The sequence below is a fragment of the Cheilinus undulatus genome, linkage group 18 (genome assembly GCF_018320785.1).
Source record: "Cheilinus undulatus linkage group 18, ASM1832078v1, whole genome shotgun sequence".
Classification (NCBI taxonomy): Eukaryota; Metazoa; Chordata; class Actinopteri; order Labriformes; family Labridae; genus Cheilinus; species Cheilinus undulatus.
The window spans coordinates 18,261,913-18,283,438 of NC_054882.1; the positions used below are offsets into that span (position 1 = coordinate 18,261,913).

At 40.7% G+C, this 21,526-nt stretch overlaps 1 protein-coding gene across 1 annotated transcript in view; it reads left to right on the top strand.

Moving 5' to 3' along the window:
* efna2a (ephrin-A2a) overlaps positions 1–13,068 on the top strand; it is a 160,122-nt gene extending 147,054 nt beyond the window's left edge. The window contains exons 3-4 of the mRNA XM_041813124.1: positions 9,252–9,317; positions 12,226–13,068. Coding sequence (XP_041669058.1) covers positions 9,252–9,317; positions 12,226–12,353 — 194 coding nt within the window. The 3' untranslated portion in view covers positions 12,354–13,068. The remainder of the gene's footprint in view (positions 1–9,251; positions 9,318–12,225) is intronic.
* Positions 13,069–21,526: the final 8,458 nt, after the last annotated feature.

Consider the following 21,526-nt stretch of genomic DNA (forward strand, 5'->3'; position numbering starts at 1 on the left):
TTTTTTACCGTTACACAAAAAACGTCAGCTCATTTTGAATTTGATTGCAGAAACACATCTCAAAAAAGTTGGGACGGGGCAACAAAAGCCTGGACAGGTAAGTAGACCCAATGAAACAGCTGATACAGCACTAATTAGGTTAATTGGCAGAAGATCAGTAACATAACTGGGTAAAAAAGGAGAATTTTTGAAAATCAGACTCTCAGAAGTAAAGATGGGCAGAGGTTCACCAATCTGTGAAAGACTGTGTCTAAAAATTCTGAAATAATTACTTTAAAAGTTCCACCATGTAAAATTGATGACTTTGAATATCCATATCCTTAAATTTTAAAGCTCATTTTAAAATGAGACCAAATGGAAAACTGTTCTGTGGTCAGGTGAATCAAAATTTAAAAATTCTTTTTGGAAATCACAGATGCAATGTCCTGTGGACTAAAGAGGAGAGGGACCATACAGCTTATTGGTTCAAAAGCCTGTATTTCTGATGCTAGGGGGTTGCATTCGTGCAGTGGTTCTGAACTGTTGTGTCAGGATCCAAAAGTGGGTCGCAGAGCTCCTTTCCTTGGGTCATAAAAAACATTGTGCCTAATACTTTTATTAAACATCCTTTTTCCTGTATCTTTCTTTTTTGTCACATTTTGTACTGTATGAGGTCCAAATGGGACATTTCATTAAATAAGTAAGATTGGTTGAAAAATATCAGAAATCTGGCCTGGGATTTTCCATTGAGGTGGGTTCTGAGTCTTGGGAGCCATTGCATTAGTGCCCCTGGTGAGGGTAGCTTACACATTGGGAAAGCCACTTTCAAAGCTAAAAAGTAGGTAGAGGTTTTAGAGCAACATAAGCTCCCATCCAGGCAACATCTCTCTCAGGGACGGCCTTGCATATTTCAGCAGGACAATGTGAAACCACAACAGCATTACTTCACAGTAGAAGAGTCCAGGTGCTGAACTGGCCTGCCTGCAGTCCAGACCTCTCACCAATAGAAAACATTCAGAGCATTGTAAAATTACAGTCCGGGTTCCTAACTGTATGACTGTATACATGTTAAAAATATATCTGCAGAAGTTATTTTATATGCACCCTATAGTTTTGAGTTTTTCTACCCTGTCTGTCTCTGGTATCTTGCTCGCAGTTTGTGCAAAAGAGAATAACTGGGAGCACAGGTCTCCTTGATTCTCCACGGTGTTGTACCTGCACAGTCGGCTGAAAACTGACCTTAACCTTTTTAGTAGGTGATGATGCATTCTCACCATGGTCATAATGGGATGAGGATGCTCCACCAGCAGACAGTTAATCCGACCTTGCAGCGATATTCCCCTCCTTTAGACGGAGGAGGAAGCAATCAGCCTGGCAAAATACTTTCCTTGACGAATAATGAAGCAGGTTTGAATTCAATTTGTTGCAGCGTAACTGTGGTCAGGATTTTTCTCTAATGCAGTAACATAATCAGTGTAGAGTGAAATATACTGCTGGATAATTGAGAATAGGGATTAAATTCAGGATTTTTGTCTTGAGAGTACGTTTTAAAATGAGTAATAAATGACTGCAAATGTTCCTTTGTACCGATCTGTTGTCGGCACGGTCACAAAGACACAGCAGGAAAGGAGTCAGAGCGCTAAAGAGGCGAAGATAACAGCCTCCTGATGTCCTACTGCACTTTTCCCAGTTGGCACACACATAAAAAAACCCACTCCTTTGTTTCCAGGCTCATGTAAGGATGGACAGGGCCCCTCCAGAGTTGTATAGTTGCTGACTATAGTATTGTGTTTCCGGGACCCCTGAGGGTAGAGTGTATTCCTCCAGATTGTAGTCTATGTGTGATGTGTGAGGGGTGGGCTGGTTGTGGGGTCAGTTGTCAAGCAATTGTGAGTGCGTGAAAGGCCATGTCCATCATCCTGAGTGACAACCTCACTTGTTTTTGTGCCTCGCTGTCTCTCAGCGAAAACACACGCACAGGTCAGAAATGATGTGGAACGAAGCCATGTTGACAGTTTTAACCATCAAGCCCTCGCCATGAGTGCGTGCATGTCATACTCATCAAAATAAAAACCATCGATCCTGTTGCCAAACCTGCATGAGCGTGTGTCCGTGTTTGCGGGTCGGTGTGTGTGTTTGTCATGTGGCTGACATGTTGACAGGTCGGCTCCGCCCCCTTACTTCTGCCAGCTGCCACTTGATGAGGTTGAGTGATTTTCAAAGGGTTTTCAGGAGAAAAAGGGTTTGCATGTGCTGAGAAACAGAGGTGCTGGAAGAGTCAATAATCGGCCTGAAAATAATAAACATTTATCTATATAGCAAGGCACATAGATAAGAGATAATAATAGCATACACAGTGCCTAAAGAAAGCCTTCACCCCCTTTAGTTGGTTATATAAATCAGTTGTGGTCAATGTAATGTTCTGACAAAAATCAAACAGACAAAAAATCTCTTTATTGTCAAAGTGAGAACAGATTTAATGTCAGTGAAATAAAGATAAATAAGGTAGATGCACCTTTGGCTGCAATCACAGCACTGAGTCTGTGTGGATAGGTCTCAATCAGGCTTGCACACCTGGACACTACAATTTCACTCAATTCTTCTCCGGAAAAACTACTCAAGCTCTGTCAGGATGTACAGGGATTTAGGTTTGGGTTTTGACTCGCCCACCCCAGAACATTCACCTTGTATTTTGCCGCACTCATTTTATCCTCTACCTTTACAAGCCGTCTAGGGCCGGCTGCAGAGAAGCATCCCCACAGCATGATGCTGCCACCACTGTGCTTCACAGCAAAGACGGTGTGTTTGTGGTGATGTGCAGTGTTTGGCATTTCGTGTTGTGGCCAAAAAGCCTTATTTTGGTCTCATCAGACCAAAGAACTTTATCCCACTTGACCACAGAGTCTCCCACATGCCTTTTGCCGAACTCTAGTTGAGATTTAATATGACTTATCTTCAACCATTGCTTTGACTGATGAAGAACCTGAGTCTCCTATCTCAGCTGCTGAAGCCTGTAACTCCGTCAGAGTAGTCATAGGTGTCTTGGTGACCTCTCTCATTAGCCACTTTTTTGAACGCTCGCTCAGTTTGTGAGAACAACCTGATCTAGGTAGACTTTTGTGCCTTCATGATGGATTTAACTGAACACCAGGGGATGTTCGGTGCCTTGGAAATGTTTTTGCATTCATCCCCTGACTTATAATTTCCAATAACCTTTTCTCTGAGTTGCTTGGAGTGTTTTTTTGTCTCCATGGTGTAATTGTAGCCAGGGATACTGATTAAGCAGTGACTGGACCTTCCAGATACAGGTGTCTTTCACTACAATCACTCAAGACACATTCACTGCACTCAGGTGATCCTCATTTCTCTAACTGTGAGACTATTAGCACTGATTGGCCGGACCTCTGTTGAATTAGTATGAGAATAAGTCACTTTAAAGGGTTATGCAATCACAAATTATATTGACCATGACTGATTTATCTAATAAATAAAAAAAGGTAAAACATCCAAGGGGAATGAATACTTTTTATAGGCATTAGCACTAATGGGATTAGTATTACCTGTGGGCCTCTGAAGATAAATGAATTTCTCCCTGTGCCGAAAAAGACGCACATATGGTTAAAAAAAGAACACAAGTACTACCCTAAAGTATAGAGATGCTGAATGTGCCTTGCTTAAGGACATTCCAGCAGTGCTAGAAAAATGAATCAGCACTTTTCTAGTTTGTCATGACAAAGTCTCAATAAACTGAGCTTCTGCTGCCCCAGGCACACTGTGCAGTATTTCAGTAACAATGCATGTTTACGTTATATTCTGTATTGATATCCCTATACTATTACTATTCAAAATCATATATATGCACTACACCCTGCAGTCTCATTTTAATGCTGTATTGCATGTAATTCTTTTGTAAGCCTATTGTTTATTTGCTCTAGTCTTGAGTGCCTGGTCTGTGACAAATGTAATTTCTTTCAGCGGTGTACCTGAATGCAGATGAATGATAATAAAGCACCGCTGAGATGAGAGGTTTAGCTTGTCAAGTCAAGATCTCCTGTCAAAATCTTCACAAAGGCACCTGGAAAAACACACAAACAAAAATATACAGATGCATTTCCACCAAGAGCTTCCATACTTTAGCTTTGCAACTTATCTTCTCACTTTTCCTGTGTCATGTTTTCTTTTTTAACTACAACCCAATTCCAAAAAAGTTAAAATGCTGTGTAAAATGTCAACAAAAAAGAAAACAATGATTGTCAGATCTCATAAAGCCACATTTTTTCACAATAGAACATAAACAACATATCAGATGTTGAAACTGAGATATTTTACACTTTTATGCAAAATATTAGCTCACTATGAATTTGATGGCAGCAACACATCTCAAAAAAAAAAAGTTGGGACAAGGCCATGTTTACCATTGTGTAGCATCACGTCTTCATTTAACAAAAGTCTGTAAACATTTTTGGTGTGAGGAGACCACTTGCTGGAGTTTTGGTAGAGGAATGTTGTCCCATTCTTGTCTGATTTAGGATTCTAACTGCTCAACAGTCCCTGGTCTTTTTTGCCAGATTGTTTCCTTTGCTGAAATATGCAATGCCTTCTCTGAGAGAGATGTCTGTATGGAGCTTATGTTGCTCTGAAACCTCTATCTACCTTTCAGCATTGATAGTGTCTTTCCAGATGTGTAAGCTGCCCATGCCATAGGCACTAATGCAACCCCATACCATCAGAGATGCAGGATTTTGAACTGTGATCTCTCATCGCTCTCTTGTCTCCAGGACATGATGTGCAAAAAGAACCTCTTATTTTGATTCACCTGACCACAGAACAGTTGTCCATTTTGCCTCAACCCATTTCAAATGAGCTTTGGCCCAGAGAAGACAGGGGCATTTTTTGGGCATGCTCACATATTGTGCTGCTACACAGTTTAACTTACATTTGTGCATGGCCCGGCAGACTACTGTGATCTCTGGAAGTGTTCCCTGAGCCCATATGGTGGTTTCTACTACAGTATCATGCCTGCTTTTAATTCAGTGCCACCTGAGGGCCCAAATCATGAGCGTACAATATTGATCTTCGTCCTTGTCCGTTGTGCACAGAGATTTCTCCAGATTCTCTGAATCTTCTGATGATAATATAGACTGTAGATGGTGGGTGATTGGAAGTCTTTGTAAGTTTACACTGAGAGCATTTTTCTGAAATTGTCCCACAATTTTTAGACAGAGTTTTTCCCAGATTGGTGAACCTCCACCCATCTTTATTTCCGAGAGACTCTGCTGCTCTAAAATGCTCGTTTATACGAGTCATGTAACGGAGACATTGCCAGTTGACCAAATTATTTAGAAAATGCTCTTCCAGCTATTTTGCATTAGCACCAATAACTTTATCAGCCTTTTGCTACCCCGTCCCTACTTTTTTGAGATGTGTTGCTGCCATCAAATTCAAAATGAGCTAATAATCTTCACTAAATGGTAAAATGTCTCAGTTTCAACATCTGATATGTTGTTTCTGTATTATTGTGAATCAAATGTGGGTTCATAAAATTTTAAGAATCATTGCATTCTGTTTTTTGTTTACATTTTACACAGTGTCCCAACTTTTCTGGCAATATGGGTTGTAAAAGACTCATCTAGATTATTTTACCAGTCAGATTCATCACTCATCAAGAATCTTTGCGGAAAAAAAATTAAAAAGACATTAAAAAAACATGATAGAACTGTCAGTGTCTCCTCACAGCAGCTTTAATCATACTGGTATCTAGTGCTAGTGAGCTTAGACAGATTTTTTTTTATCAAAGGCAGGTACAGGAATATGGGACTTATATATGAACCATTTTAAGCCTTTTCTACCTGAATTGTCCCCATTTGTCAGTAAAACTGCAGGGAACCTGAGGCAAAGACACACAACGGGTGAAATAGCTCCCTACAAAGCTGTTGGGGCTTCACAGGGGACCACTTTAAACTTCTCTGGGTTTTTGTTAGAGGGGAAGGTGGATTATTTGAAGAAAAGCGAGGCAAAAGAAGTGGACTATAGGGATGCAGTGAAAGGGTAGAAGAGGTGAAGGGCAGAGAGATGGAAGGAGGGAGGAGTAGTGTGGAAAAAGAGAGGGAGGAGAGGGCACAGGAAGGGTCAGATTTATTTCCTGTGCACTGTGGATCCTGATGATGGTCCTCTCCTGGGTCACTGTGGGCTCTGGCGATGCGGACTTCCTCAAGGGAGAGGGCCAATAGGTCTTCACGCACACTCCTCAGAGCAACAGTGTGTCTTTCTGCACATCGCTGCATGAGTGTGCGTGTCTTTGTGTGCGTGTGAGCGGTCAGAGACTCAGTCACCGTCTGCTTTAAGGTCTCCAGTTCTATTTCACATCAGAGTGAGGTGGGACTAAAAACCCAGATTCAATTTCATTTACTCCACTTTGAAGTCTGAATCACAGTAACTTTTTAACATTTTCTCATTTTTTCGCCATTCAGCCGGGGCGGTATGGTGTCTAAGTGGTTAGCACTGTCACCTCTCGGCAACAGGGACTTCCGTCTGTGGGGGATTTGCATGGACTTTTTCTTCCCCAATTCCAAAGACATTCAGGTCAGGTTGGGTTTAAAATCCTGTATTTCCCACAGGTGTAAATGTGAGTGTGACTGAATCCCTCACAGACTTGTTTACATTGCCTGAAGTGCCACAGATGTTTACGGGCATTCACAAGCTCAAGACCTTTTTAAGAAAACTTAAAAAGACATGATATAAGACACTCAGCAACCGCTCAAAGCAATAAATGTCTTAGGAGAAGTAATAGGCTGCTTTAATGATTACATTAATGTCCAATTAGAACAAATTACTGAGGGTTAACGCATATAAGAAATACCTTCCCTGCTTAATGGTGCCTACAGTGGATTCATCATCTCTGACGGGTGGCTTTTATGCCAATTAAAGTTACAAATCTGAATTTTTCTTTTACTGTTACATAAAAAGAACAAATGACAACAAAATGTCAGTGTGTTCACTCCCAAAGGAGTGAACACACTGACACTGAAGATTTTTACCTCTCAATGGGAATTTTCCTGGTTAGATAAATGTTAGATGAATAGAAATCAAAATTAAAGCCTTCATATACTATATGGACAAAAGTATTCAGCTGCCTGAGCATTACACCAACAGGGACTGTAATGACATTATAGTCAAAAACACATACTATAATAGTGTGTCAAGCTGTTATTGGGTTCTGATGTTGAAATGACTTATTCACATCACTTTTTAACCCCTTTTCATCGCTGTTTCTGACAAATTTTGTGGCAGAAACAGTGTTGTGTTTTCTCTACATTTTTCTGCTTATATCCCATTCTAGCTACTTTTAACCACTTTTCACCATTGTTCTGCCAATTTTTGCCTCTTTTAACCAATTTTTTCTGCTTTTTAACCTTTTTTTTTTTTTTTTTTTACCATTTACCAGTCCATTCTTTGCCCCTTTTTAACTTTCTTGACCCACTTTTATCCCATTTTGGCCACTTTATAAACACTTTCTGCATTTTCCTCCCCTGCTTTTGCCCCTTTATTTGCCTTTCTTGACCCTTTTTTGCAACTTTTAAATCATTTTTCCATCTAATTTTCTGCCTTACTTGGCCCTTTTTTGCCACATATATCCAATTTTTGCCAATTTATAACCCCTTTGCACCATTTTCTCTCCCATTTTTTGTCCCTTTGTTATCTTACTTGGCCCGTTTTTGCCTCTCTTAATCCATTTTTCCACTTTTTTACCATTTTCCACAATTTTCCTTTGCATTCATGCCTTTTTGCCATTTTTCACCATTTTCCCATCCATTATTTAGCCTTCTTTGACTTACTTGTCAAATTTTTTTCCACTTCTATCCAGTTTTAGCCATTTTCCAACCACTGTCCATTTTCCTACCAGCTTTTGCCTCATTTTGCCTTTCTTGACCCATTTTGGCATCTTTTAACTGATTTTGACACTTTTTATTCTTTTCTTGTCCATTTTTGCCTCTTTTAACATATGCTACTTCTTAACTGCTTTTCACCATTTTCCCTCTAAGTTTGCCCCATTTTTGCCCTACTTGTCACATTTTTGCCTCGTTTAACCCATTTTCGCTACTTTTAAACTACTTTCCACCATCGTCCTATCTTTTTGCCTCTTTTTGCCTTTCTTGACCCATTTTTGCATCTTCTAACTCATTTTTGCCACTTTTTTTTAACAATTTTCCTGTCAGTTTGAGGCTACCAATGGTTGCCTTACTTGACCCCTCCTATTATAGCCCTGTGATGAAACCCCTTTCCATTATTTTCTTTACCATATTTGCCCCTTTTTTCTTTCTTGACCAATGTTTCTTGACCAAAATTTTCTCACATTTCACATTTTCCCATCCATTTTTTACCTTTCTTGACCCACTCTTGCCTCATTTAACCCATACCCATCATGCTTGTTATTAATGCAGCGCTCCCTGATGGACACAAGATCACAAGTATACAATATTGACCTTTGGCCTTGTCCCTTGCGCACAGAGATTTCTCTAAATTGTCTGATTTTTTGGATTATATTATGGACTGTAGATGGTGGGATATTCAGTCCTTGCAATTTTGCACTGAGGGCATTTTTCTGACACTGTTCCACAATTTTAATATGTAGTTTCTCGCAGATTGCTGAGTCTTTGCCCACCGTTACTGCTGAGAGAATCTGCCTCTCAAAAATGCTCCTTTTATACCCAGTAATGTTACTGACCTAATTAACCCAATTATTTGCAAAAATGCTCCTCCAGCTGCCCTGTCCCTACTTTTCTGAGATGTGTTGCTGCCATCGAATTCAAAATGAGCTTATGTTTTTTCATGAAATGGTAAAATGTCTCCTTTTGAACATGAGATGTGTTGTTTTTGTTCTATTTTGAATATAATATGGGTTTGCAAATCATTGCATTCTGTTTTTATGTACATTTTACACAGCGCCACAACTTTTTGGGAATTTTTTTGTGAGTAAATTTGTGTTTATGTTGTTTACCAGTTGAAAGTATTACTGAAAGAAGAGACATGTGGGACATAGCAGGTAGCCTTATCTTATACTTACCCCAGGGCCTTAAAGCATTACAGCACTGTCTGTGTGAACTCCCAGCCCAACCAACCACCTGATAATAAGCCTCAGAGCGCTCAGCAGCAGAACAAGATTAAACAAAAAAAATATCAAATGTTTTCAATTACTTTACGGGTGCAATGAGCAGCACAAATCGCTTCATCTCCCAACTAATCTCCTCTTTCAATCTCCTTGCTTCTTACAGCGTCTCCTCACCCAAACCATGTGGGGCGAGCATGTCTAAAGCTGAAGGTGTATGTCAGACCTCCAGGTAAGTCACGCTCTGACTACACACACCCCCACACACACACACACACACTTATAGGTCCAGATTGGCTATCAAAGTAAAATTAGAGGGGAATAAGAGGTCTGATAGAATGCCCCGGCAACACTCTCTGCTCTGATTCACAGAGCAGCCAGGCAACACTTTAACACCTCCACACACACATTCACTATGAAAACACACACCCCGACACGTTCACACAGACTATGAGACACATGCACAAAGTGGCACTTCACATCAAATCACATCACATCACACTGGGTGTGAGGGAGACCTTCTGTCCTTGCAGAAAGAGAGCAGAGCAGAAGTGAAAGTGCGCGCCTAAAAAAATGTAACTCAGCCCCCACATAACTGGCAGCTCCATGTGCTCATAAGAAACAAGAGAGCAATCTAATAATAAAACTCAATGCATACTGGAGAAGCCTAATCTAATAATAGACACTTCATATTTTTTAATGCAATTCTCTGTCTGCATCAGACTCTGGGTAAAAGATGGAGCTCGCTCCCAGACAGAATTCAGCTCAGGAAAATGTACATTTATAAAAATAGCTCCTTCCCTTACTTTGCACTCCTAAAATTTCCCTAAACTCATCCAGTAGAGCTGTGTGTGTGAATGCAAACGGCAAGAATATCTTACCACAGTGTTATCTGGATTTTGTCCTGATAGTTTTGAAGTATCATTTCTGCAGGAAGTAGTGCAAACTGATGTGTGAAAGTGGCGGGGAAACTCACCACAAGTGAGTCGGCAGGTGGTGGCATTTAGATCATAGAAATGGTGCGAAATCAGTAAACTTGCAAAGCAGATGGATCGGCCAGATTCCCTGTCTGTCATCAGGCAGATCCATCTTGCAAAGCTCCAATCTGAAATGGTTTAGACCAATCAGCATCATTTGAGGAGAACAAGGCGGTAGCTGTGGGCGCAGTTTAGTTGTACTGCAAGCCAGTAGCAATGGCTCCTGCCAGTGAAGTGATTAGCTCAGATGTAGCTTTAGAGGCAGTTTTTAACAGCCTTTCTTTATCAGGAGAGGAGCAAATCACCACAATGAAAGCTTTTCTTCAAGAAGATATTTTTTGCTTTTCTACTGATTAGGCTCGCATGAGTTTGATCCCTAAACTTGCTCCATCGTTTGTAAACTACGACATCGCGTGTCTGCCAAGCTCATGCTACTTACCTGAGCTGCACATGCGTACTACCAGATTTTGTTTTGTTGCTCTGATTGACCAGTAATTTTTGTGCCAGACAGAACTTTGGTCCAATCGCCCTCCTTGCAAATCTTGCAAAGCAGATGGATTTGTTAGTCTATCAGGCAAATCCATCTGGCAAAGCTAATCCAGTAGGTTAGCCATTAGCAATGGCTGTCTCCAGCATAGCGATTAGCGTAGATATAGCTATAGTATAGTGGCAGTTTTATCACTACACTGCACTACAGTTAAGCTAACTATACTGGTGGAGCTGCGCATGCATACAACCTTATTCTGTCTTGTTGCTCTGATTTGCCCATCATGGATGTGACAAACAGTATGTTCGTCCAATCATCTTCAAAGAAGTTCTAGAAAAGTCCTGCCCTTCCCGAACACTTTTTATAGGAGTTTCCTAGATAGACTATTTCATGCAAGGGATATATGAAACTACCACTTCTCACAACTTCTGCTGTGACCTGTCTTTTCTGAGTAATGCACAATTTTGACTACTTTTTGGGTGTTTTCTTGGCTTTAGACTATGTGACTTAACTGTTATACTTTGCGTTTAATCAGATGAAATTGTTTGCCAAGAAATGTCACTGTTCTGGGCTGCAGGCCAAGAATTAAACCTTTTTTCTGACTACACCAGGAGCTAATATGAAGGCAAAATTTTGCCATTATACTGTCAGGAAAGGGTCTTACTTTGACGTACTTGTGTGAGCAAGCAGTTCTAGAAGATCTCAGGAGCAGCCCATCTATAGATCATCATTTTCAGGGGTGCATCGTTGAAAATGGCTTTTGTTGCATCTTCATGCGTCATGCCCTGCCTCCTAAAGCTGTCGAAAAAATTGTCAGGAATGCATGTATGAATCAGGCTTTGCATTGGTTTAAACAGTATGCCATGTTGATTTATGACAGTGCCATTTAAAAACAACTTAAGTGTAAAACACACTAGAACCAGACTGATTCTGCCAAACTTGTGCTATATTTAGAAAATCCACCTGTAAGTCTTGTCAGAGGTGTATCGTACCTCATGCCTTAAGAATGACTGAAGAGTCAAAACCAGGAACTAGCTCGTCTTCCCCAGATAATGACGCAGCTTTGAAGATGTTAGCGAAAAGATGAGAGTCGGCCTTTTGCAGCTTTCCAGGCTCAGATCATCTCGCTAAAGGGGGTGAGGGAAATTCTCTCCTCCTCCATAATTACTGAAACAACATACGTTCTTTTTATTCTGACACTCCTGCAGCTCCTCTTTCAGATCCGGCCTTTTTTTCCTGCTCTTAAAGTAATCTGTCTGACATTGCAACTTCCATCTCATCTGTGAAATATTGTCACTGGGGTAAGCTGGAAGCGCTTGAACATGTGTGCGACTGAACGTGTGTTTTGGTGTATTTTTGTGTGTGTGTCAGCTGCTCCAGATTCGGAGTCTGTGTGATTAAACTGTAATTAGGTTGGTTAAACCCCCCCGCAGAGCTCTGTTGCTGTCGATCCCCCCCTTCTTCTCCCTTCATCCTTTTCTGACATCTCCTCTTCTGCCTTCTCCTTGCTTTGACTGGTTCGAGCCTTTGACTGGTTTGTCACTCTTATTCGACACCTCTCTTTCATAATAGTCTCACTGCCTTTTTGCTGAAATCCCTCGTCCGTTTGTTGTTTGTCTGTCTGTGTGTCCCTCTAAGTACAGACGTCTGTCGTTTCTCTCTTCTCTCTGTTTCAGATGGCTCGGGATACGATTCTCCGGAGCCCTTCCTGACTGACGGAGGTCCAAGCTGGAGGCCAGGAGGGTCCGTGGCCCTGTTAGCCGCTCTGGCCTCTCTTCTACTGGGCCTCTTCTCCTGGGTGTGACCCCCCTCCTCCCTTTCCTCTCCTCTTTTTTCCTGGAGCTCCCACCCTCAAGGTCGCTGGGCTGGGCTGGCTATCCCTCTTTAAAAATCCACCACCCCTCAGGGAAGCCCTCCGTCTCCGTCCTCCCCTTCTTTTCCCACCTTCCACCTACTTATACGACCACCAACCACCCCCACTGCCAGCCCCTTCCATGGCCCAGCCACGGACACCCTTCCCAGGCCTGGCTGAGGGGAGTGTTTATGAAGCTGCCCTCCATTTTTGAGCGGGTGGAAAAGCACCTCTCAGCTGAGAAACACAAGGGAAATGTCTCTGCACTCATATCAGGGGGTCCTTTTTTTGATTTGACTATTGACTCCTGGCCTGCTGATGGGGTAGATGTAGCCACAGCTATGATTAAACTTGTCGTTCCAGGGCAAATTCCTATCATGCAATCAAGGCAGGATGCATTAAGCGACAGGCCTGGATGCACAAAAATTGGATTTTTTCTCCTATTGCTGTCCCATTGTCAAACAAAGAATTGGAGGTGTCCAAGCTTGCATTGTAATTGAAATTCCATATTATCTGGACCTTTTCCAAGTCTGCGAGGAGCAAATGTACAGAGACGAAGAGGAGGAGAGTGACCCGAGCCATGCAGAAGAGAAAGGGAAACCACAGATTTGAACGCCCGTGTGGGAAATGTAATATTATACGTGTTGATATTTTAGGAGCAGTGTAGATTCACAGAAATGTGATATAAAAATCACAGTTTATTTTTTATGAGAAGCTGAGATTTCACATTAAATGACAAGTATAATCATAGCCTGATTCAGTGGGAGGGTGCTGGGTGGGTGGGTGGGTTTTGATGAGGTGTATATTTTCAGGTGGGGTTGTGTTTTGTCTTATTCATGTTTCTAAACAAAGCATTTATCACAGCCTGGACAGCACAGGCTTAATTCAGCACTGTCTAATGTCTCGATTGGGTCGGTGGCTTTTTGGAAAAGTGACTTTCTTATGTATGAATGTACCACTGGTTACCCACCTCTTTGTCTTCGTGTATTATTACGACTGTGGTCACTTATCAGAGCGAGGGTTTTTTTGGCTGAGGGAGGTGGGTGACGTGAGAACGAACGAGGGACGGGTGAGAAAAAGAAGGGGGGCGACACTCAAGTTGCATGACCACTGTGAATCCTTCAGATCAATCTCGTTTGTAATGATGATATATTTTTTCATGGGGGAAAATCAAAAAACACCCTGCTACCGCTCTCTTGCTCTCCCTGAGACTTTTTTTTTTTCCAGACATCAAACGAGGAATACTCCTCACACTGTCCGTTTCTCTAGATGGATTAGCTGGAGGGAGATAAATGGACCAAAAAGGTGAAACTGACTGGAAATCACCCCTCGCAGCTCTAGGGCCGGATCACGATGGACGTAAACGCAGACTGAAGCCGGTCCCGGGTCTGAGGGTTAAACCAATAAGGGGAAGCGGATAGACTGTTGCAAACGAGGCGAAGCGTATGTGTGGTAGCATCACAGAAACGCACATGCACATAAATACACACATGCAGTCTTTGATAACAGGACTGCTCCTTGGAGACTGCGGGAGCATTCATGGACACGACTATAAAGGGAAGAGCTCAAAGACGGGGGGAGCGGAGGGGAGGGAGAGAGTGTGTGTGCATCATGGGACTGAGACTTCTTTAATGTTGGGAAGTGAACATTATGAGCAAGCACTGTGAACACACACAGACATAAACACATGTACAGATGAACACACATATGTAGAAAAGCACATGCAGACATCGACAAAGACATGGCATGCACATACAAACATGTACAAACACACAAACAAGGGGAAGCACTTCATTCCCTGTTTCATCTTATTTTTGTAGCATTTAAAATCACTGTTAATTACTCCTGAGTGGGATGCAGTGATGGGGTCTAGCCTGTGGAAGATTAAAAAATGTGTTTTCTCTTCTTCTATTCCACTGATGCTGTCCTTCTATCGTTCTTCTTCTTCTCTGGTTTGTGATCCATGGTCGGTAGTGGTAGGTAGGAGGCCTCCAGGTCTGAGCGTCATGTATGAGTTTGTCTCCTTCTTTCTGTTTGTGGTGTTTTTTTGTGGATGCTGACCTCAGTCATTTTAAAGTCAGTCGAGTCAAAAGTGAAAACACAGACGTCAGAGCGAGGAGAGAAACACACAAATAAAGATTGTCTTTTTGTCTACTCGAAAAACAAGCCAAGAGGGATTTTTTCCAGTGTAAATGTGACTTCATTTTCGTTTGATGTCTCTTTTCTTTTCCTCACGATTGTATTTATGCATTAGCCTGCACCACCTGGGTCTTTATTTTTCGCCGAGTCTATCATCATCTGACGTCAAAAGTCCTGGGACGGTGAGCGTTGAGCTCTGCCAGTCAAAGCATGAAATTATTCAGATGAAATCAGCCTCTCCAATCTTCAGCTGTTTCTCCCTCAGCGATGTGACAGCTAATCTGAACCGCTGACAACATGGAGACTGAATTGCTTGATAGCTTTTCCTCCCTGGTTTCAATCAGATTTTCAGCGCAGTGGACCACCAGAGATGGAAAAGGCATTTTACTCAAGTACTGTACTTCTAAACCCATTTGAGCTACTCATAGTTATACCTAGAGATTTTCTCTGAGTCTCCTTTAAACTTCTTCTCACTATCTTTTCATAAGGAAAAAAAGCTTTTACTTTGAAACAGTCTTTTACAGCTCTCTTACTAGTTAGGGCCCAAGCACTGACCATGTAAAACTGTAAAGATAATTATGACTATACTGTCAGATGAATTGCTAATTTTGCCCCAGAATTTCTGGAAATTTGCATATATATCATGGTGAAAAACTGGACTCATGGGTGCCAAAAACATTTTTGGCAACCTTTTTGAGGGCCCCTCAACGAAGTTTGAGCTAGATGTGAATGTTGGCATTTCTTGCCCAATATACTAGTGTCACATCTGACAGTTCTCCTCCTAGGGAGTTAATCTGACAGACTACTTTTTTTGTTGATTCTAGACAAGATGGACATCTAAAGTTGAGCAAACTGTGACTTTTCACCCTCAGGTGGGGCCACAATCTGGTCACAAACCATGAATTTTTCCCTCCAGTATGTATTCAAACTATCAGCCTATCAGCAACTATCAGCCCCTGCATACCATTCAACCAGGGCTTACGATTTTTAGTCTGTATATGCATCATCATCAGACCTACAAAAAAATCCTCCTGGACCCACGCAAAAATCCCAACTTTTTACTCTGACAGTCAATTACTAGTTAGGGCCCGAGCACTGACCTTGGATCAAGGAAACTGTAAAAATAACTATTATTCCGACAAATTAATTGCATATTTGGTGGCCTTAACATGCCCAAAACTTCCCAGACTCTGTAGACGTATCATTCCTGGTGAAATTTACATATATTGGTGGTTTTGTGTATCTGCCTCAAAAATGTTCTTTATAAGAGGCCCGTAACAAAGTTTGAGCTAGATGTGAATTTTGGCATTTCTTGGCCAATTTACAGGTGTCACATCTGAAGGATCTTCTCCAAGGTATTTAGTCAGATTGACTTCAGAATTTTTTTGTTGAAATTAGACAAGATAGACATCTAGAGTTGTGCAAACTGGGAGTTTTCACTGTAGGCCTATCTGGCCCCAAAGTTTAAATTATTTTTCCCCCTGAAATGTATTCAAACTGTCTTCACCCACAGACCATTTAACCTAAGCTTTTGATTTTTGATCTGCTTATGGATCATTGTCAGACCTACTAGCCTCTTGGTCCCATGACAAAATCCCTTTTACTCTGACACAGTCTTTTACATGCCCCAAAGTTTTTATACATGTCATTTCTGTTGAAAATGTACATATTTTGGTGTTTTTTTGTATCTGCATCAAAAATCAGAAACCCTTCATTCCCCCTGGCTGGGCCTCAAGGTCCTGTCCATGAAAATCACAAACAGAATTGGTGTCAGAGACCAACACACACTGGGAATATGTCCGACTTTGTCCTAAGAGTGCAGACGTAACTCTCTCTCAACTCTTTAAAGTGTGTTTAAAGACTAAAATAAGTTCAAATGTTCATCCTCAAACTTCAATATGTGCATTTGTAAGGGCTGAAGTTTAATGTCTGAACTACATTTAAATATCAGTGTATCGGATTTCAGCAACAACAAAAAAAAATCATGCATCCCTTCTTATGAGATTTTCAAATTCCCGTTGAGGTTTAAAAGATAAAAGTAACCAGAGATAACGTCAAATAATCAAATATATTTTCAATATTTTTCCTCCTTCTTTCTCTATTTGATCATCTCACATATCCCTCAGGTGTAGCTTCTGACCTTTTAGAGGGGGTGATTTTTGGTTTGGAACCACAGGAGTGTACATAAAGAGGTTAAACACAGCTCCACTTGGCATAAAATACACAAGAGAAACATACGAAGATGCATCACTTAAAAACCTCAACTTGAACTCAACTTTCCTCTCTAAAGAGTACTATTACTGATACTTTTAATACATGTAACATTTGTTTTTTATTTTATTTCAGTGAAATGTTGGATGCATGACTTTATTGCAGAGGAGCAAGGTCACCCATAAGGGGGATAAAGGGGAGAGTTTTGTGGGGCCTGACCAAATGGGTCAGCAAAATTGAGGTCCACTGTAAAGTTAGGCTGTGATAACCATATTTTATTGATTTTTTTTTTTTACCTGAAAAGCAATTACTGTTATCAAAGCTGAGAATAGTTTGCTTATCTATTTATAGTCATCTTCAAAATGTGTACCCCTTTTCCTAAAACAGAATAAAAAGTGGTTAACAGAACAAAATAATAGTTGGAAAGCCGCAAAAATGGCTCAAAAATTGTAAAAGCAGGCATAAAAAGTGGGAAAGGAGGGGTTAGAGGAGGTAAAAATGTGCATAACAATGAGTGAAATTAGGTTAAGAGAAAAAAAATGGAATAAAAAGTGGTGAAAGGGGTTAACAGAGGCAAAATGGGCAGAAAAAGTGGTGGAAAGGGTTTTAAAAAAGTGGCAACTGGCTTAATTGTGGTAAAATGATCTGAAAATGTGATCAAATGGGATTAAAGTGGGAAAAGATGGTTTAAATAGACAAAATAGGTGTAATTTGACAAAAATAGGTTTAAAGTGTAAAATGGGTCAAAAGTGGCAACAAGAGAAAAGTGGTGAAAGGGGGTTAAATTTGAAAAAAAATGGGGTTTATGAGGCAAAAGAGCAGAAAAAGTTGTAAAAAGCTGTTAACAAGTGGCAAAAATGGGTTTAAGAAGGCAAAAGCAGTAGAACATGGGGAAAAGCGGTTAAAAAAATGGCAAAAGATTGGGTTAAAGTGGCAAAAATATGTGGGAAAAATGTAATTAAAGTGTTTAAAAAGTGGCAAAAAATTGGTTGAAGTAGGCAACAGCGGCAGAAGATGGTGAAAAGCGGTTAAAAGGTGGCAAAAGTTGGTTTTGAAGTGGCAGAAATATGTAGGAAAAACTTGATGAAAAGTGGTTAAAAAGTGGCAAAAGGTGGGTTTGAGGAGGAAAAAACAGCAGAAAAAATGATGAAATGCAGTTAAAAGTAGCAAAAATGGATTTGAGGAGGCAAAAGCAGCTGAAAAAATGTTGAAAAATGTTTAAAAAGTGGCAAAAATCAGTGGGAAAAAGATGATGTAAAGGGGTGGCAAGAATGAGTAACAAAAAGGGGCACTAATAAATAACTTCAACATCAAAACCAATCATAGCTTTTAGCCAGGATAGCTAGCACCAATGCTACTGATCCAACACACATTCATTGATACCATTAATAAATCCCAGCTGGGGAGCACCCATTCTCTGTTTTTTCAGGGGCCCAGACAATTCTTTGGGCGGATCTGTAGAGGATTATTTTTAATTTGTGAAAACTCTTTATCCATCACTTTCCTCAGTAATTGCACAGCCTGTCCTGAAACTTGAAGGTCTGATCAGCTCTACAAATGTGTCTATTAATAGCCAGATGTCCTTGAGCTAATATTACACACTGGTAAAGCCTAAGGCCGTAGTATTTAAAAAAGTGAATCTGAAATGTTTCCTCAAAAGCTTTTTTTTGTTCAGATCAGGACATGAATAGACAGACAGACAATAGACACGGCCCACCTTTGGGACTTGTAAGGGCCGGTTCTAGCTTGAAACATTTATCATCCTCTTTTTTAAAAGCGTTATTTGAAACTCTTTTGGACAGCGTGATCCAAAATGAATATGAGAATCGCTGTTTTTTAGGGAAAACTGAGGAGAATGAATAATAGATGAGCCTGCCATGTTTGGCCCCTACTGTGCAAAGCAGGCTAATGGCTATCGATGTCTCCAGTTTCCATCAAATTGCTTCATATAAGAGTTCAATTTAAATGGAGAAAGAGGAAATTCTAGTGGAAAGAAGACAGACCGAGGAGTGAAACTATCTCTGAATATTGAGGCGCATGCTTGGTTTCTGTCCTACAAGTATCAGGTACAAAGGGGAATTAGCCTAACGTAGAATTAAGCCTGATCAAGCAGACGTTTCCCACCATGTCTTAGTCCTTGTGAGAGGAAAGATGGATGAGTGATATGACTGGAATGGAGCCAGAAATGAACAGATGTGCAGCTTAGAAATCATGAGAAAGTAGTGATCTGGGCTGTGTCACAAAACATGCACACGCTCACTATTATATCCCTCCTCCAGATTTAATTAATCACTTGATTATTTCAGCTATTTTCATTGGCTGGCGTACATGCAGGGCAATAATTGGCAAGAGTATATTTGGCCTATATGTTGTTGCTTTTGGCAACAAGCAAAAAGACACACCAGGAAATGCAGATGGCGACCTCCCTCCTTTCTTTCCCTCCTTCATTCTGTCTCTTCATCTCTTCTTCTGGTGCTTTTTCGCTCTCTCTGGCGCATTATTAGGCTACAGGGCTAATCCACTCTCCCCTCTCCTCTGTACTTTTTGTCTCCTCGTATTCAACTAACTGGCATGATTTAGGAATTATGGAATTAGGGCAGCACTCCCATCTCTATTAATGAGGAACAGCATGATGAAAGAGCTTGATCCTGAACGTGCCATCTGTAGTCACTGTTACACATTCTCTTAATCTATCTCTCCTTCTATTCTTTCCCCTTCTTTTCCTTTCTTCCTCCCTCTCTGTCACACACATCCTCCGTCAAACGCACTCACATTATACCTCAGCTGTAATTACAGAGGAAATACTCATTCTGAGCTCTTCAAGCACTGCTGGATGTGGCGTGAAATGGTGAAATGGCACGGCAGGAAAGTTAACTATGGACCACACATCCCTCCACAGGAGCCCAGATGGACCGTGTGTTATTGCTGAATAATGCATGCTATGTAGACTCTATAAAAGATACATGGGCAGAGAGAGAGCTGGGTACCATGGGTAGTTTGGTGAGGGCAGCTTGGGAGAATCCCTTGTGCAAATTTGGAGTTGTCACCAAATGTTCAGCTTGTAGATATTTAGCTTTAGGTGACCTAACAGGGGAAATATTTAGCCCCAGTGTGAAAGAAAGGGTGAAAAAAAAAAAACAGTTGCCTTTCAGAGGTAGTCAGTTGATATGTTAGTTGGCACTCAGCCCAGTGTCTTTGCAGTCACCTTGAGCAGGCTTTTGCGGTTTCAACCATAAAAACTTGGGGGAATTACACAGCAGATTCAATGCTAGAGGTTCAGATTTCAGAGCATCTTTCAGAAACACTATGAAAAAATATCCAGAGGCCTGTCTTCATGTAAAACAGGCAGCATCCGAAGGGGAGGAGGTGGGGGGGAAGCGGGGCAGGGGAGGTCCGGGTGAAGGGTAAATGCTGCACTCATGTGGGGAAAACGAGCAGCGCCTCTTTTCCTCTGGAGTCATATGACAGGGCATGAGATGCGTCATGTGCTGCGTTCAAGGGCTCATCAAAAGATCCGACTTCTTTCAGAAGGAGCCCACGCTTTGAAGTAGAACTACCGGATTAGTCATCCAAAAAAAAAAAAAGGAGAGGAAAGGAAAGTTGATATAGTGAGAAAGGACAGGATTACAAGTCACATACTCCCCTGACTATCATAACTGTGTGACTAAGTGTGACCTACTGCTGTGGTTTTAGTAACTGCTCCATGAAAAAAGAGATCTTTGTATCTTAATTGAGCTAAAGTTTCACCATATTAGCATAAACTTGAGTGTATCGGATCCCTCTTTTTCTTGTGATGATGAGTCATTTTGGCTGTTTTCCTGAAATCTTGACTAATCTGTTGTCTTGTCTCGGTAAAATTGTTGGATTCACAACGATAATGGGTTGATTTCTTAAGATCTCCAGAAAACAATCAACATTGTTTTTTTCTTAGTGATTCAAGCGTTGAGATAAAGGTACAAAGAAGTCAAGATCTCGAGAAAACAACGGAAGTTAAGTTGTTGTCATGGCACAACGGAGTAAAATAAGATGAGATAAGGTATTCCTATATTAGTCCCACAAGGGGAAATTCCACGTATATAAATAAATAAAACGAATAGACATATGTCCTCTATGACCTCCTAGAGTGGTGAAACCGATACAGTGCATTCAGAAAGTATTCAGGTCCCCTTTAATTTTTTTTGTTGCAGCCTGATGCTAAACAAAACAAAAACAACAACAAAAAAAATTTTTTATTCTCATTTATTTTCACTCAGTACTCCATCATGGCAGTGAAAACAGAATTTTAAAAATGTTTGCATATGTAACAAAATAAAGAACTGAAATATCACATAGATAGATAGATAGATAGATAGATAGATAGATAGATAGATAGATAGATACTTGATCAATCCAGGGGGGTTTCAAGCACTGAGCAAGAGCTACAGATACGTTGTGTAATGACAGATTAATTCTCTTTTTATTCCAATGAAGCAACATTGTTTTATTTGAATAATTTTGTTATATTCGGGGGTGAGGAGTTAAGTTTGTGTGACTAAAGGCTAATTGAGTAGCGTTTTGTCTAGCTACTTGTGCTTTTCTGAGTTTGTAAATAAAGACATTTTATTTTTTCCTACATTTTATAAAGTACACCTAGCTGTGTTAAAGGAGTGTAACAAAATAAAAGTAAAAAACTAAAGTGAACTAAACAATATTAAACACAATTTCAGCCGATATTAATGTACAAATGTCGACATGGTATCGGTGTTTGATTGCGATATTTCCGAGTGCACGTGAAA